At 44.9% G+C, this 18,908-nt stretch overlaps 1 protein-coding gene across 1 annotated transcript; it reads right to left on the bottom strand.

Moving 5' to 3' along the window:
* Positions 1-1,154: 1,154 nt before the first annotated feature.
* LOC139549003 (F-box only protein 46-like) lies at positions 1,155-11,364 on the bottom strand. Its single transcript, XM_071359039.1, has 2 exons — positions 10,942-11,364; positions 1,155-4,613 (listed from the first exon to the last, which is right to left on the bottom strand). Exon 2 carries the CDS (start codon positions 4,495-4,497, stop codon positions 2,467-2,469), a length of 2,031 nt encoding a protein of 676 aa, XP_071215140.1. The 5' UTR covers positions 4,498-4,613; positions 10,942-11,364; the 3' UTR covers positions 1,155-2,466.
* Positions 11,365-18,908: the final 7,544 nt, after the last annotated feature.

Here is an 18,908-nt window from a genome sequence, read left to right on the forward strand (position 1 = left end):
CTGCATCCATATCATTAATGCAGGGGACTCTTACCCACTATTATGAGAACTTACTATAAACCTATGGTGGTATGCATCTCCCCATATAATGCTCTGTGAGTGAGGTCTGATGGAACTGAAGTGCTGGGGAGGATAGCACGCAGGGAGGCAGAGGAGAAAAGCAGAGAAGTCTGACAGCCCAGGTATGAGAAACTTCCACTACACACTGCGCAGTCGAGCGGATCTAATCCATGATGCATTGTGGGTAAGTTGACTGACCGATCTAAAAATGAGTAGTTATTTATTATGCAAGGTGATTTGTAGATCAGTCAGTCTTGACTCACCTGCAAAGTCTAACAAGCCCATAATCTTGTTTTGATTTCTTTCCTTTGTTAGTGGATGCTGAAGAACCCAAATCTGGTATCTGTTGTCTCATTGGCTGGTTCTGTGGCATCAGCAGCTCGCAGAGGAGGTTACTGAGGCATCCAAAGAGCTGCCTGAGATCAGTGAGGAGGTTACTGAGGCATCCAAAGAGCTGCCTGAGATCAGTGAGGAGGTTACTGAGGCATCCAAAGAGCTGCCTGACATCAGTGAGGAGGTTACTGAGGCATCCAAAGAGCTGCCTGACATCAGTGAGGAGCCCTTCTGGAGGAATGTTGTTGATGCTAATGCCCTGGTTATGATGGCTGTGGCAGTCTTCTTGTGGGGTTACTATGCATGAGGGGGCTAGTAAAAACAGCAATGTGACCACTGATAATCATTTTCACAAGATTCTGAATTAAACCAAACTGTATGTCTCATACCTTTTGTTAGTGTACACATAGGTACAAACATCTATTCATGATAGTCCTTTGTAGGACTTTTCCTTGTCCCTTTCTTGTAATATTATCATTATAAAAATGCAATTCAAGTTATGAAATTGGGTATGATAACCAATAATCCACACTCCTTTGCTAAACCTTGACATTAGCATACACTTCTCCCCTCTAGTGGCCATTGCATATATCAAGTGTCACTTTGTCCTCCACACGACTCACGTTGATGCAAGACAATTTCAAATCTATAAGCTAAACTAAATCAATAGTTTTTTAAATTAGAAGTCTTTACAGTGTAGGCCTATCAAAATACCAACAAGTTACCAACAAGTCATGCAGAAAGAAACGTCAGGGGTCATATTCCAGTTTAAATCATTTCTGTTTATTTGAGAAGCACATATTCCCATTAGCATTGTACATCTGAAACCTACAGTGGTCTCCCAATACCCGGTCAGAGGGGTCAAGTGAACAAAGTTCTCTATACTGTATTTGTCAAGGTTTTGCAGATTTAGGGAATGTGAGTGGGACCAGTGGGGTTAAGGCTGGAAGCTGGTGTAGAGAGTTCTAAGGTCAGGGTTTCTTTTCACCCGCATTGACGCAAAGACTGCCCTCTGCCGACTAGCAGGGAGTTGGGACTGGGGGTTAGTGGGGAGGGAGGGGTAAAGAAATAGAGGCGGGAGGGAGAACATAGTCCTCAAAACAGCAAACATTCGCTCACACACCAAAAAACAAAAGCATTGATATCAAGCTGTCAAAACCATTGCAAAGCTCTGGTGTCACTTTGTACAAAGTACACTTTGTACAAAGTGACAATTTGCCTTCTCTTGCCCCCACACTGTTAAAAAAGTCTCAATCATTAAAGGCCCAGTGCAGTCAAAAACATGATTTCCTGTGTTTTATATGCACAGAAGTTGGAATTATACTGTGCAATTGTGAACATGTGAGTTAAAGCCCTTTTAGTCTAAGAGCTGTTTGAAAATGCCACCTGAAATTTCTGCCTGTTTTGGTGGGATGGATTGTTGGCCTGCCTGGTGACATCACTAGTTAATAGACCAAGAAGAAAGAGTTGAAAACCTCTGCCAGCAACAGCTAGCGCTCAGTTTTCCCCTCCCCAATCAGACCCAGACAGTCCAAGCAAAAATTCTGGCTTAAGAAAATGCTCTTTGCCAAGATGCTATTTTTTCTTTTTGAACATTTTAATTGAACACAATCACAGTAAGGTACTTAATTGTTACCCAGAAATGATTTGATATTGAGATAAAAACAGCTGCATTGGACCTTTAAAAACTTTCACAGACTCCCTCTGTGATCCAGCCAGTTAGTCCTCAGTGGCTGGGCCTCTGGTCAGTAAGGTTGGGGTCAGCTCCAGTACTGACAGCATGGCTAGGACGTGACTGTCAGTTGACCAATAGGCAGAAACGTTGAGCATCAGGCCTCATGCACACAGAGCACCATACCATACCACAAACATGGGCCCACTCATCAGGTGTCCAGTTTTCACATGTACTAACAACCGAGTAGGGAGCTAGTCGACTGCTAAGAACAAGGTGATAGCGAGCAGAGAGAGCGCTGACAACACAGGAGAGGACCCCAACCCTGGTCTGTAGCATGCCACCAGGTGCAGTGGGTCTAGAGGGAGTAAGAGGGGTGCTGGGACCCAGGAAGGCCCCCTTTACCTCCCGTCCTCCCTCTTAGCGCGGGTCTGCACCAGCTCGCAGGGCTGCAGTACCCAGTTGTTGTCATGCAGCCCCACGCAGCAGCCTGGTGTGTCCTTGTCCGTGCGCCGGCAGCACATCCAATAGGAGCGTCCATAAGGCAGGTCGTGGTGGTAAGGTTTGGGGTGCCAGCGGCAGAGAGACACGTCGCCCCGTTCGTACTGCCGCTTGCACTGCTTGCAGGGATCTTCGCGGTACAGCGGGTCCTGGTTCCAGCGCGAGTCGGTGGCGGGCACACCGTACGTCTCAATCAGAACCTTGAAGTCGTAGCAGGTGCACTTGAGGGCGGCCAGCGAGCGGGTGGGCAGGTAGCTGAAGATGTTGACCATGATGTGGTCGGGCAGTAGCAGCATGTACTGACGAGGCTCCAGCAGCCGCTGGATCTGGAAGCGGATCTCCAGGAAGTGGTGAGAGACGTGGCGGTAGAGACGGCACAGGGAGGGGTCCGAGCAGTCCTCCACGCCGGCCAGGGGGGAGTCCGGCCGGTCAGCAGCATCCACAGCAGGATTGTTGTTATTGGCACAGTCCAAAGAGCACATTCCACTGCCACTGTCCTCGTCAGACCCTCTCTGGGGCTGCAGGAAGAACAGCTGGCCTGGAGGGGGGTCCTCTGAGCCGTCGGCAGGGCTGACCCCACTGGGCATGGCGAAACACACCGTCTCCTCTTGCACATTCTCTGTGCTGTCCTTGCCATAGAACACACACTGGTCCACAGCACCCGTGACCACCACCTCCACGTGGAAGCCAGTCACCCTCTCCCGGGCCACAGGCTTCTTCTCCCCAGAGCCGAGCTCCCGGCTGGGGTCCGGGCTGCTGGAGGCTGGCCGGTCCGTATGGCCCTCCCCATGGGGGTCAGCTTTTGGAGAGCCGGCCAGAAGGAGGCTGGGGTCACGTGACGAGGGGCTGACCAGCTGGTAGAGATCACAGGTGATCTTCTCGTTGGCCCGGGCCCCCGTCTGCCCCCCTCCTCCCCCACAGCTCATGAACATGCAGCAGGGCCGGCCTGCGGGCTCCGACTGCGAGCGAGGATCCAGGCTGGACACCCGGAAGGCTATCCTCACTTCGCCTCGGCCGTGGGTGGGCCCGGCGCTGCCAGAGTCCCCGCTCCGCTCCCTCTCCCTGGGAGGGTCCAGGCCCGACGCGGGCCTCAGTGTGTTCTCCAGGAGTTGATGTTGGGACTCAAAGTGGGCTACGACCTGAGCCACACGCCGCGACTCCTGCTCCTCCTCCTCCTCCAGGGCACCATGCGAGGGGTGTGGGGGGTCAGGGCTCTCTGACAGGAACACCATGGGGCTCGGGTCGGAGACTGTGCCCCGCAGGAGTGTGTGTTCGGGGTCTTCTGGGGCAGTCTGTCCCTGGGCCACCATGCCCTGAAGGGCCATGGCTGTACGCTGCTCTACCAGGGCCACCATCTCCGCCACGGACAGCAGGTCAGTCTCACTCACGCCGGGGAGGTCCTCTAGGGTGGAGGGCTCTGGGGGCGGGGGGGCGGGAATAACGCTGGCCTGGGCCCGGGCGGGGGGGTCATAGGAGGAGCAGCGGCGCCTACGCTTGGCCTTAGTGCAGTCCGTGGCCCAGTTCCCTTTCACCTTTATGGCGCTGGGTCGAGGCAGGCCCACCCCACTGAACTGGTGGGCCACGAAGAAGGCAATCTTCTCCTTGGTGTTGCCCGGCTTAATGACGTACCAGGTGTCCAGCAGCACCCTCCCATCCTCCATCTGTGTGGCGCCGGGAGGGGTGGAGGGGGCCTGCGGTGCCGATGCCGGGTCGGCGTCTGGGGGAGTGTTCTCGGAGCCGGCATCCTCCTCCTCCTGGCCATCCACGCCTCGCCCGGCCTCCAGCGACGTGCGCCCCGCAGTGTCAGCCTTGCAGAGGGAGGGGGCTGCCCCACTGCCCCCCGTACCCGTGCTTCGGGGCTTGTTCTGGGAGTAGGTGCCAAAGGGGCGTGGGCACCACAGTCGGATGTGGGAGAAGGTATCTCGGTCCATCACGGGCCGGAGGGAAGCATATCAGCGGCGTCTAGGCTGGGCATCTGCTGTGCACCACACCACTCATTCTCTCTGTGCAAGCCAGCAGGCACCGTCACAGGAACAGGGCATACAATCTGTAGGGAGAGAGAGGAGTATTACAACATTAACCATCATAGGTCATCTAGCCGGGGGAGACAAACATGAGTAATGTCATTTCATCAAATGTTATTACATTACGCATCTAAAAATCTAATTTGAGGGCCAATTTCTTTCCATGTTGCATTAGTACTAAATACCTAAGTCACCTAGTCTAATTCTGTGATATGCTGATACAGAAGCAACCTCTATGGAAGGGTGTGAGACACTCACTGGATCAAATTTCACACCTTCTAGCCATTCATTACAGCAAGAGTACAGCAAGTCAGCTTCTAGCCTCTTGGTGGTTCAGAAACCAAGTCGCAGTGCACAAGGAAGTCAAGAGGACTCGTGCTTTCAGACAGCCTCAACAGCTAAACTCAATTAGTCAATTATCTCGCCTTGAAGGCTCTCAATCTAATTAAAGGCTTCCATTTCGGGGTCTTGTGTCTGGGGCAGATGAAGGGAGGAATAAAACAGCAAATGGATTCCCATCCTGACACTTCAAAAGAGGACCTGCCTAATAGGAGGTGAGGAAGAACAAGGAAAGCATATGCCTAGTCTATTTTTAGAAGGGGAGAGTAGTGGAATTGATATTGCATGCCAGGCAGAGTCTAAAGGATCTTGGCTGCGGCCTGCAGGAAAACCATTTACCCGGGGTGCCCGTGCCATTTCATGTTACCCTGCCAAAAATGTGACACTGGGTGCTTAAGAGGAACAAGTGGTGCGGAACTGTTTCAACAAGACCTTTAGACCTCTATGTTGATAAATGTGTCTGTTTTTCTTATTATGTATATTGTATGTGTTTGATGTATTTATGCAGGGCTCATCTGTAAAAGAGACCCTAGTCTCAGCAGGACTTCCCTGTCCCCCCAAAAATAATATCACACACACTGTATATAAAATGTATGAAACATCTCGTAACAAAGAACTGAACAAGCTCCTTCCATCTCGTGATTACAAACAAGTTGAGAAAGACACCACTAGTGTTACACTATTGTTTGGCCCCTGAGGTGACTCTTACCAGCCAAACGTAGGCGAGATATAGGCCTATCTATACTTGTGGCCAGTTGAAAGCATGAGAACGTGTACCTTTGGCTGGAGAGGAATGTCTACACTGAGTAGTCTGCTGCTCAGGCTGTGTGTGTGTGTGTGTGTGTGTGTGTGTGTGTGCGCGTCAGAGGACAGAACTACTCCTGGGTTGGTTAAGGGCTTTATAAATCACACAGCTCCAGCTAAGAGCCTGCAGATTACACCCTGTATGAAGTACATCCCAGGGCCACCACCCTACTCCGTTTTTATCCCCCCACATAAAAGTATTTGTTGGCGTAACAGGGACAGTGAGTGTCAGTCTGTTTGTCCATCTTTGTAACAAACACTGGCACTTCCTGAAGCAGACAGTGAGTGGCAGATTTGGCTCCAGTCAGATTCCCTCTATTGACCAGTGTCTACTATTTAGAGCCACCAACATTGCTTCAGAAGATGGAGAGATGGAGGGGGACGGCAGTCGCACTACCAGTCACCCAGAACCTGGAGTCAGTGGCTATAATCAATCCTGTCGTCATCGCTGTCAATAAATAGGCTATCCCACAATATCCCCTGCAATTTATTTAGGAAGCAAGGCGGCTGATGAACAGGTAGTAGTAAAATGCTACAATGGTAATAAACGGCATGCAGTATGCGGTTCTATTCTATCACGTGTTTCCATACCAGCTGAAACAAAGCTGAACTCTGCAGGGAGATACTGCTTGTATTAGATGGTATGTTTAAAGACATCTATACTGGCTTAATAACAGGTACAGGTAATGAGTAATAGCCTGAACGATGACAGACATGAGACTAGTAGACCGTTTATCGAATCAAAGTGATATCCATGGACCAAAACACGGCCGAGACTTTGACGAAAATCTGTATTCCGACAGCTGATAAAAACGGCATTATCATTGCACAGATTTTTCCATCTCATTTGAAACAATTCCTGCAAATTAAGGCTGGTTTTAAGCTTTTTTTGCCTAATCCTCCAAATCCTGTCCATGCCAAGCAGCAGTACAGAAATAGCTGAGTGCTGTGCCAGAGGCTCGTCTCTCACTGGCTCCCCAAGTAGACTGACCGACCGCTGAACTACACACACACACCAATGCAGGAGGATTCACTCCTCCATCATGTAGTCATCAAACAATCCAGAGGCTTTCTGCTGGAGCATGTTCAGCAGGCTCCACATCATAACAGAATGCTCCAGATTTAACAGGGAATGTATAGAAACAAAACAACGGTTGTCAAATGCCACAGAATACATTTCAATTCCACAACTTGCGTTTCTATCTGTGCCCACTAAAATACCACCGTTAGAATAGTCTCAGGCATTGAAGGAATGTTTAACACGACATCATTCCTATTCTATCACAGAAAATATATAATATTGAGAAGAAACCGTTTAGGCACACTAAGCAGGGAACGACCTTTCAGGAAAAAACACTTGTTAAACAAAAATCCTAATTCCAGGCTTTCCTCAGATAATTCAGACAGGCCTCTCGTTCGCCTCTAGCGATATCCTCCCTCTCCCTTTCAGAGGCTTTGAGAATGGTGGACTATGCAGAGGTGATAAATTACTCCAGCCACTGGCCCTCGCCTTGGCTGCGCCTGCAGGGACAATACAGCAGTAGCCTGGGCCAAGGTGAGGCTGATGATGCTCGTCTACAAGAATAATGGACTCCACCCATCCCTGATAAAATGAAATCAGAGTGCCTTTGTCATGAGGGTTAGGCAGACAAGCTGGCTATAGAAGTGTTTGGTCTGTCAGCTGTGCTTCTCTGGCAGTGCACAGCACCGTGCTGAACTGCAATGGATATCGATGCACTCCTTTTAAACTATAGCTTTTCCATCAGGTTGTTTCTTTCCACCATTTGGCTTCAATCAAAAGAGTTCATCATCAACCCCCTTACTCAAATAGTGTTGGTTGTAAGGGCCAGGACAGTGGTCGCCAAAATGGTGAATTGTAGTTTCTCTGTAAACATTAGGCATTTAGGCTGACCCAAGCGTCAATGGATGATCCCTGGAATTTAACTATTGAATATAGACCTACATGTGAAGATGAATCATGAAGATGCCCAAAGCTTGTTTCAATGCCCCATTGTGCCACTACTCCCGATTCTAGTACCAAAGATAAAAATGTATAGGCCTAGTTCTCAGTTGAACAACATATGTGCTTTTCCTGGAATTCAATTACTTCTTTCGACTTTGAGAAAATAAGAGCATTTCAATGTAAAACGGACCCTTGAGCGCCACCAAGTTCATAGGATGATGTTAAATATGGTGTCTAATGAAAGCTACAGTAGGCATCTATATTTAAGAAATCAAGGCATATACACACAGTTTAACAATTTGATATCCTAAAAATTAGGACTAAGCAAAGGCTTTGATCTCTATTCAAACAGATGGAAAAGGGGCCTTAGAAAACATTTACCAGAAAAAGTCTTAAGAGGTATCAGTAACACATCAAAACACAATCATATTGATGTGAAGACCCCTGCCAGCTAATATCAACACACACACACACACACATTGCCCTGTGGCTTAATTCTGTTATCAAAAACCCACATACCTAAGATATTTTCCAATTTCTCTCCTCATGAGGGAGGATAATGATAGTTCACAAAAGTAACAAGTAAAGGTAGACCTACATATTAGTGATTTTACTCATATCTATTTGGCTATGAATTATTAAGTGATTAAACATTTTTTTTAATTGAATTGGCAACAATGGGAAATCATAGTCACAAACCACTGTTGGGTCACCTGCTACAGTCCTTCCTTCCACAACTCATAACGGTTTTCTTTCTCTTTCTACCATTTGGTGGTCAAAGCAAGTGTGACTACAGCCTGGACAAGCCCTCTCCATCTCCCTCCAGTTAATGTCACCTCTCCCGGCTACCTACTGACACCTACCCATGAGCCCCCGCTCTTTCCATTTACTGTAATCAGCTTCCTTACTCACTGAGCACCAACCGACATTGGACATTGAAAAGTATTCGAAATTTGGTCAGTCCCCCCCGGCCTTGATTTCAACCTCCAAAGATGTTGATTTTTGGTCCAGTCCAGACAGGCCTTGATTTGACCCAAAACAGACATCCATGATTGGTTCAGATTTGTTTTTTTTATTAAAGTATAGTTCAGTACAGTAGAATAGAGTTCAGTACAGTACACAGTAAAGCACACAAGTTGAGTACACTAATTTACTGTACTCTACTGAACTACACTTGCGCTTTCCATGACAGACTGGACCAGGTGAAAGCTATGATCCCTTATTGATGTCACTTGTTAAATCCACTTCAATCAGTGTAGATGAAGGGGGAAGAGACAGGTTAAATAAGCATTTTTAAGTCGAGACATGGTTTGTGTATGTGTGCCATTCAGAGGGTGAATGGGCATGACAAAAATATTGAAGTGCCTTTGAACGGGGTATGGAAGTAGGTGCCAGGCGCACCGGTTGGTGTCAAGAACTGCAACGCTGCTGGGTTTTTCACGCTCAACAGTTTCTCGTGTGTCAGAAATGGTCTACCACCCAAAGGACATCCAGCCAACTTGACACGACTGTGGGAAACATAGGCCAGCATCCCTTCGGAATGCTTTTGACAACTTGTAGAGCCCATGACCCGACAAATTGAAGCTGTTCTGAGGAAAAAAGGGGAAACAGACATCTATGACTGATTCAGATTTGGTCCAGTCCAAACAAATTTGGTCTTGAGTGCTTGAGGTGTCACTACAGACACCCTGGTTCGATTCCAGGCTGTATCACAACCGGCCGTGATTGGGAGTCCCATAGGGCGGCGCACAATTTCCCCAGCGTCGTCCGGGTTTGGCCGGTGTAGGCCGTCATTGTAAATAAGAATTTGTTCTTAACTGACTTGTCTAGTTAAATAAAGGTTACATTTTTTATATAAAAAACTATTTAAAAAATAGCCAGTGTGTAGAATAATACCAAAATATGCAGAGGTCTATATTGCATATTTCTACATTTGTGTGCCTATTTAAGATACAACACTTCAATATCCATAATTATGCATTTATTTCTGCATAGTACAGATCAGGGACCCATGATGAAATTCTGTCACCAGCTGTAAATCCACATCACATACTGTAGTTCAATAAATAAAATAGATGTTTTCAAAGTCAAAGTGTCATAGCTGACACCCCATTGTTTCTGCAGACAAAATAGAATCTTAATTCAGAGTAGATTTTTTTATTTAACCTTTATTTAACCAGGTAGGCAAGTTGAGAACAAGTTCTCATTTACAATTGCGACCTGGCCAGATATTTACCACAGTGTTTGGAAAACATGGTCACCTAGCCAATACTGAATCAAGAAGCTGAAAATCAAACAAACGAAACAGAGAAACGTTACTGCACGGAGGAAGTACAGGTGACATGGACTCTAGCTATAAACAAAGCACCTTCAGAATTTAACGGAACATTTCCATTAGGTTGTAACTTACAGGTGGTCTACATGGGTAACCATGAGTAAGTAGCCAATGACTAATTATTGACATCCCCATATGTGTTTATTCAGTTGTCTAACAATGATCAACCAAACAGTCAGTTGAAATGACCAAAAATATGATACAAATGTAACAATAATTGCGCATTCTAGCTAACTTAGTTACATAGCTAGCTAGGAATAGGACGAAACAGAAATCCTGGCTGTGGTTTAACCAGATGGTTTAGTTATTCTTATAACTACGTTATAACGTTAACTAAGTTAACACCCTAGGTCCGTTCCGTGGTTAACTAGCTAACTAATGTTAGCTTACATTAGGTTAGTTATATGCTAATCAATTATGCTAACTAGCAACTACCTGACGTGCAGGCCCCAAATAAGTAAACACTAACGTCAGCTGGCTAATGTTAGCTAGGTAGCTAACACAACTAGCTAACTAGGTACAGTAACGTTAGCTAAGCAACTTAATTTCCTAGCTGCTATTTAGCTTAACGTTACCAATTTATCTAAGTTAGCCTAGTTGGCTAGCCAGCTAACATTAAGTTAGTTAGCGCGTTATAGCCCAAGACGCCAACAACAATCTCGTTGTTACATGGTTTCAAACACTCGCTATGGTGCGGCTAACTGATAGGCACCACATCTGTCTTTGAAGTAAAAATTCAAATCAGTTAGCCAACTACGTTAAGGGTTGTATCGTGTAACATTGTGTGCTGGCTAGGCTGCCAAACAAAATTGCAATGGAATCCATATTGTGTGTTGCTGGCTAACGACATTGAAATGCAGCTAAGAATTGCTAACGTAAAGTGCAATTGTTCATGTTTTCGTCATCTTACCTGTAGATCCCCAAGCTCTTGACCTGCAACAGTGCGGATGACAGCACTAGCAAGTCACCCCGTCGTAGGCCCGTTTTCCTCTCAACAACCGACGGAGGAATCCGTTTGAGCAAGGATGGGGGTGCAGGTGACTCGGGTTATCTTTTAGCGTTACGTGTCCACGTAGCTAACGTTAGCTATCTGCAGAATATAGTACTTACTTTCTAATATCAACCTAATGTTAACATCGAAGCCTACTGTCCGTTTTTCGATTGTACACAACCTGTACTGACCCTGAGCCTGTTTCACACTCTTCCTCGTTCATCTGGCTACCTTTTTAGAACTGACACAGGCTGGCCTTTACGGTACATTCTCTGACCAACCAAAATAATCGGAATCAGAACATCCGTGGAGAGGAAGGCCATCTTGTTGACAGGCAGCTGCACAAGGCCCACAGCCAATAGCAAGGCAGAGTCGATGGCGTGCCCATATATGGCATATATGGCCCAATCCCCCCCCCCCCCCTCTTAGCTCTCACCCCTCCCAATCTCGCTCTCTCTCTCAATTCAATTAAAAGGGCTTTATTGGCATGGGAAGCGTATGTGTACATTGCCAAAGCAAGTGAAATAGATAATAACACTCACAAGTTTCAAAGGAATAGACATTTCAAACGGCATATTATGACAATGTACAGTGTTATAATGATGTGACAATAGTTAAAGTACAAAATGGAAAATAAATAAACATAAATATGGGTTGTATTTACAATGGTGTTTGTTCTTCATTGGTTGCCCTTTTCTTGTGGCAACCGGTCACAAATATTGCTGCTATGATGGCACACTGTGTTAGTTCACCCAATAGATATGGGAGTTTATCAAAATTTGATTTGTTTTGAAATTCTTTGTGGGTCTGTCTAATCTGAGGGAAATATGTGTCTCTAATATGGTCATACATTTTGGCAGGAGGTTAGGAAGTGCAGCTTAGTTCCACCTCATTTTGTGGACATCATGCACATATTCTCTCTCTCTCTCTCTCTCTGACACACACACACACACACACACACACACACACACACACACACACACACACACACACACACACACACACACACACACACACACACACACACACACACACACACACACACACACACACAATGCTGCTGTAGATCCAATTTACAGTCATCAGCATTCAATACAACATACTAGCAAATTGCAATACAACAAATGCAAGCATCATAAGTTGCACCTGCTATTCACTAAGCAAAACAAGTTGACATGACAAAATGTAATGTCAACTAAAAAACTGTTTGCAATGAGAATGCAGAATAGCCTACTATGGAATGATGTCAGATATATGGTATTACAGTTTTATTACTATATATACACATGAAGGAAAAAGTAAGGAACCCTCAATGTGTCCCAGGTACATGTATATCATTATCCCAACATAATTATCTGCTTCTCTGAGCTTTTTAGAAAGTCCATTGAGAAAACTAAACTAAAGCGCAGGTCTAGCTTTACATCATACATGATTTAGGACTGGTAAACAAATTAAACTTTTCTCCCACTGTATTTACAGTTTGAAGGAAACCATCAGCAATGCCACTTTGTTTTCCCCTGATCGAAACAATGTGTGAACTTTCTCTCAACATAACTGTATACACTGACGGATGACATTTGTATCTAAGGTTTTGCAATAAAGAGCTCAGGATGACGCACTATCAGTGTACAAAGAGTAGAAGATTGTTATAAGTCCTGTTCATGTATTTGGAGATTTGATCATTGCTTGAGATTTGACAACAAAATACTAAATGCTTTTAAGTGATTTATAATAAAAACTGTAAGAAACTAATATGCCAAGATTTTATACAGCCTCTTCTTCAAATGTAAACTCTCCTTCCAGACTCACATCAAACATCTCCAATCCAAAGTTAAATCTAGAATTGGCTTCCTATTTCGCAACAAAGCCTCCTTCACTCATGCTGCCAAACATACCCTCGTAAAACTGGCCATCCTACCGATCCTTGACTTTGGCGATGTCATTTACAAAATAGCCTCCAATACCCTACTCAATAAATTGGATGCAGTCTATCACAGTGCCATCCGTTTTGTCACCAAAGCCCCATATACTACCCACCATTGCGACCTGTACACTCTCGTTGGCTGGCCCTCGCTTCATACTCGTCGCCAAACCCACTGGCTCCAGGTCATCTACAAGACTCTGCTAGGTAAAGTCCCCCCTTATCTCAGCTCGCTGGTCACCATAGCAGCACGCGCTCCAGCAGGTATATCTCTATGGTCACCCCCAAAACCAATTCCTCCTTTGGCTGCCTCTCCTTCCAGTTCTCTGCTGCCAATGACTGGAACGAACTACTAAAATCTCTGAAGCTGGAAACACTTATCTCCCTCACTAGCTTTAAGCACCAGCTGTCAGAGCAGCTCACAGATTACTGCACCTGTACATAGCCCATCTATAATTTAGCCCAAACAACTACCTCTTCCCCTACTGTATTTATTTATTTATTCTGCTCCTTTGCACCCCATTATTTATATTTCTACTTTGCACATTCTTCCACTGCAAATCTACCATTCCAGTGTTTTACTTGCTATATTGTATTTACTTCGCCACCATGGCCTTTTTTTGCCTTTACCTCCCTTATCTCACCTCATTTGCTCACATTGTATATAGACTTATTTTTCTACTGTATTATTGACTGTATGTTTGTTTTACTCCATGTGTAACTCTGTGTTGTTGTATGTGTCGAACTGCTTTGCTTTATCTTGGTCAGGTCGCAATTGTAAATGAGAACTTGTTCTCAACTTGCCTACCTGGTTAAATAAAGGTGAAATAAAAAAAGTATAAAAAAATGCATGATGGCCATGCATGCAAATGGTAGCACAGGTGGGTTTGTGTGTAGAAGGAGCTTAGAGCAGCTGATACTGCCCAGCAGAGGGCCAGACGGAACTGCTGAGTGTTGGGCACCATGCATGAGTGCGCACTCACTTGTGTACACCAGCTTCAAACAGCTTGAAAATACAATATTTTTTGGTTATGGAAAATATATTTCACAACAGTTTAGATGGTACAAGGATTCTATACACTATACTTGCTTGTTTTGTCACATAAACTGAAATTAAGCAAAATATTAGAATTTTATTAAACAGAAAATGGCGGAGTGATTTCAGTATAGTGCGTCTTCAATACTTTTCAATTGTTTTCAAATGGCTTTATGGTCCCCACCACACCACAGTGTACAACGTTTGCATACATATTCCCCAAAAAACTATCAATGGTTCTGTAACATTATTGTCATGTTTTTTTCATTGCACAACCATGACCCAACAGAGGAGCACAGCTGGTGGAACATGCCAAGTTTGTAGCATACAGTCAAAAGCTAAGCTATCTAATCATGGCATGGGGTTGTTCAATGACAGGCATTTATTTGTTTAAAATCTGTCACTTGATGATTTCATTTCAGAGAGACAAATAATAAAAAAAACAATTTTTGCAAAATGCTATATCCGCCTCACTCTCAGAGAAGTAGTACTGCTAGATTTAGGGTTTTACACAGTCAAATGGAACAAATAACTACATTTTTTATAAGAACTGTACAAATGATACATTTGTGACATCAATATAATTTTTTTACAATTTTTATATAATTAAATACAGTAGTATGATATCTGTATGTAAAACATTTACATTTGACATTTTAGTCATTTAACAGATACTTTTATACCGGATACGAACATTCCATTCCAGCTAAACATTCCATTCCAGTATTTACATCAAATACAGGTATATTGAGGTATTTTGGAATTTAGACACAAAATACATTTGCAACTACAGTACATGCCTTCACTATAACAACATTCTCAGTAACAGTAACAAAACATGTTTTACTTGCTAAGACTGTGATATGTAGTTGTTTATCTACCTCTGTTAAATGCACTGACTGTAAGTCACTCTGAATAAAAGTGCCTGCTAAAAGACCAAAATGCAAATGTAAAAGATAAAAATGGCAAAGCACACTGGGTATTATTATTGGCCTTGTTTCATAGGCTCATTAGAATAGTATCCAGCATGTCTTGCAAGTGTTCATTGGGGTGGGGTGGGGGGTTGAGGAGTACAGGAGTAATAAAGGCCTAGTTCACAAATCTTGTTGTGTAATTATGTTTTATTTTTTAGGGAGTGCTGCATCACCCTCAGCACCCCTACTTCCCGCGGCTATGTTTGCAGAAGGTTTCATGGACAAATAAGCCTTTGTCTGAAGGAGAATATTGTTGAGCTATTGCATTACTTGGCTGCTGTGTAGGAATTTCCTATGTTTATCCCAAAAGATACTCAGCATCAGCAGTCGAGGTGCGTAGGTAAAATCCCTGGGGAAGCCAAGCCAGGGAAAAAATGCCCTATTACAACCTATGTGTTGTGATAATAGAGTACCACAGTATGAGTCATAATACCTATAAAACCTAAAGGTCAAACAGGGAAATGGTTCCAGTCGTTTTTCCATCATTCATTTTTCAATTTTAGAAACACTTAAAAGAAGGGAATAAGGGCTGTGTTTCGTGTAGGCTTACCCTGGCGTGATGTTTTGAAAACCATGTAAATCTCTCAAGGACAAGGTGATTTTTATCAATATACTGTATATTTGCCTGTATTTACCCCCCAAAAATGAAATGTTACTTAGTGGCTTTCATAAAGAACTACAAATGCCATGATGATCTGGATGAGACTGCCGAATCGAGGCAAAGGTAAGAATATGTTCCGGGATTCTTCCGATGGCATTGAGGACTACACCACATCAGTCACTGGCTTTATCAATAAGTGCATCGAGGACGTCATCCACACAGTGACCGTACGTACATACCCCAACCAGAAGCCATGGATTACAGGCAACATTCACACTGAGCTAAAGGGTAGAGCTGCCGCTTTCAAGGAGTGGGACTCTAACCCTGAAGCTTATAAAATATCCCACTATGCCCTCTGACGAACCATCAAACAGGCACAGTGTTAATACAGGTATTAGATTGAATCGTACTACACCGGCTCCGACTCTCATCGGTTGTGGAGCTGAGAGCTGCCCAGTGACACGAGCCTATCAGATTAGCTAAATAACTTCTATGCTCACTAATAGGCAAGTAACACTGAAACATGCATGAGAGCATCAACTGTTCCGGACGACTATGTGATCACGCACGCCGCAGCTAATGTGAGTAAGACCTTTAAACAGGTCAACATTCACAAGGCAGCAGGACCAGACGGATTACCAGGACGTGTACTCTGAGCATGCTTTGACCAACTGCCAAGTGTCTTCACTGACATTTTCAACCTCTCCATGTCTGAGTCTGTAATACCAACATGTTTCAAGCAGACCACCATAGTCCCTGTGCCCAAGAACACTAAGGTAACCTGCCTAAATGACTACCGACCCGTAGCAGTCACAAATGTAGCCATGAAATGTTTTGAAACGCTGGTCATGGCTCACATCAACACCATTATCCCAGAAACCCTAGACCCACTCCAATTTGCATGCCACACCAACAGATCCACAGATGATGCACTCCACACTGCCCTTTCACACCTGGACAAAAGGAACACCTATGTGAGAATGCTATTCATTGACTACAGCTCAGCGTTCAACACCATAGTGCCCTCAAAGCTCATCACTAAGCTAAGGACCCTGGGACTAAACACCTCCCTCTGCAATTGGATCCTGGACTTCCTGACGGGCCGCCTCCAGGTGGTAGGGGTAGGTAACAACACAACAGTCCCCTCCTGTACTCCCTGTTCACTCATGACTGCACGGCCAGGCACGACTCCAACATCATCATTAATGATGAGACAGCCTATAGGGAGGAGGTCAGAGACATGACCGTGTGGTGCAAGGATAACAACCTCTCCCTCAACGTGATCAAGACAAAGGAGATGATTACAGGAAAAGGAGGACCGAGCACACCCCCATTCTCATCAACGGGGCTGTAGTGGAGCAGGTTGAGAGCTTCAAGTTCCTTGGCGTGCACATCACCAACAAACTAACATGGTCCACACACACCAAGACAGTCGTGAAGAGGGTACGACAAAACCTATTCCCCCTCAGGAGACTGAAAAGATTTGGCAAGGGTTCTCAGATCCTAAAAAGGTTTTACAGCTGCACCATCGAGAGGATCCTGATGGGTTGCATCACTGCCTGGTATGGCAACTGCTCAGCCTCCGACCGCAATGCACTACAGATCGTAGTGTGTACGGCCCAGTACATCACCAGGGCTAAGCTTCCTGCCATCTAGGTCCTCTATACCAGGCGGTGTCAGAGGAAGGCCCTAAAAATTGTCAAAGACTCCAGCCACCCTAGTCATAGACTGTTCTCTCTGCTACCGCAAGGCAAGCGGTACCGGAGTGCCAAGTCGAGGTCCAAGAGGCTTCTAAACAGCTTCTACCCCCAAGCAATAAGACTCCTGAACAGCTAATCTAAGGGCTAACCAGACCCCTCTTTTACGCTGCTGCTACTCTCTGTTTATTATCTATGCATAGTCACTTTAACTCTACCTACATGTACATATTACCTCAATTACCTCGACTAATCGGTGCTCCACACACATTGACTCTGTACCGGTACCCCCTGTATATATACTTTTATTTTCTATCTATTTTACTTATTTACTGAACACTTATTTTTTTCTTAACTTCATAAAGCATTGTTGCTTAATTAAGGGCTTGTAAGTAAGCATTTCACTGTAAGGTGAAATACCTGTTGTATTCGGCACATGTGACAAATAAAATTTTATTTGGTATGGATAATTAGGTAAAACCACATGTCCAATCGCTATCTCTGTCCATGGCCATTCTAGGAAAGGGTCAATTTGAGCTAGCCAGACACCGTAGGACAACACCACAACAATATGCAACAATTCAAGATTTTTTCTGTCAATGATGTTTGTCTTTATTGTGATGTAATTGGTTTGAAGCCAAATCCAAACTGTATTCCCTTGACACTTTCTTTGGTGCTCCAGGACCATCAGGACCATCAGTTTAGTTCAATGCTGATTGGCTATTATTGTAAAAAAAAAAGATCAAGGGAGGCCGAATGGTCGCTACAGTGTTGCCAACTTAGCGACATTGTCGCTATATTTAGCGAGTATTCAGACCCCTCTAGCGACACATTTTCAAAATATCGACTAGCGAGAAATCTAGCGACTTTTTCTGGTGTTATTGGAGACTTTTGGAGACTCTGATGTGAAAGCACATATCGTTCTTACTCTTCTCAACGAGCAGCGGGTGCTGCCGTGGGCCCCACCCCCGTCCCAAAGCACTCACAGGCGGCCCAGTCCTCGCGCAGCAGTCCCTCCCAGCTGCAGTCAGAGCAGGAGATGTTCACCCCTCCGCGTCCAGTCTGCAAATTAATCGCGCATGCGGGAAGCCGCCGCTGGCTGATCCCGCCCTGGGTAACATTCAGGACGGGATGTAAATGTAAAATGTTCCTTGTCTAAAATAAATCACTGCACAAAAATAAATCACTGCATTTGACTCACACAGCCTCAGTCACTTACTCACCTTGTCCACTGTGTGTGTGCCTCACTGTGACATAAGCTAAACATCTAGCTGGCTAGCTAAATCATGTCGCAGTCTAAACTGTACACTCAAAAATACAGAAAGGAGTGGGAATCAAACCCTGAATTCAAAGGCTGGTTGAAGCCATTTATTGGAGATGATACACGGGCATACTGCCTGTATTGTAAGGCTGATTTCTATGCCAAACTTAGTGATGTAAAAAAAACACGACAACTCAAAAATATAGTCAAAAGGCAAAGCCTTATAACAGTTCCACCCAAAACAAGCTGCCATTTATGTTTTAAAAAATGTACTCTGCAAAAAAGGCTGAGGCCACCATGGCATTAGCTATCGCTGAACACTGTTCCATGCTGGCATGTGATCACATTGGAGAAGCATGTAGAGCTGCTTTCTCAGACTCCACTGCTGCTACCCAC

The sequence above is a fragment of the Salvelinus alpinus genome, chromosome 22 (genome assembly GCF_045679555.1).
Source record: "Salvelinus alpinus chromosome 22, SLU_Salpinus.1, whole genome shotgun sequence".
Classification (NCBI taxonomy): Eukaryota; Metazoa; Chordata; class Actinopteri; order Salmoniformes; family Salmonidae; genus Salvelinus; species Salvelinus alpinus.

Bases quoted from the DNA above. Each gene is read 5' to 3' on its own strand.
- LOC139549003 (XM_071359039.1), bottom strand. From the start codon at position 4,497: ATGGACCGAGATACCTTCTCCCACATCCGACTGTGGTGCCCACGCCCC.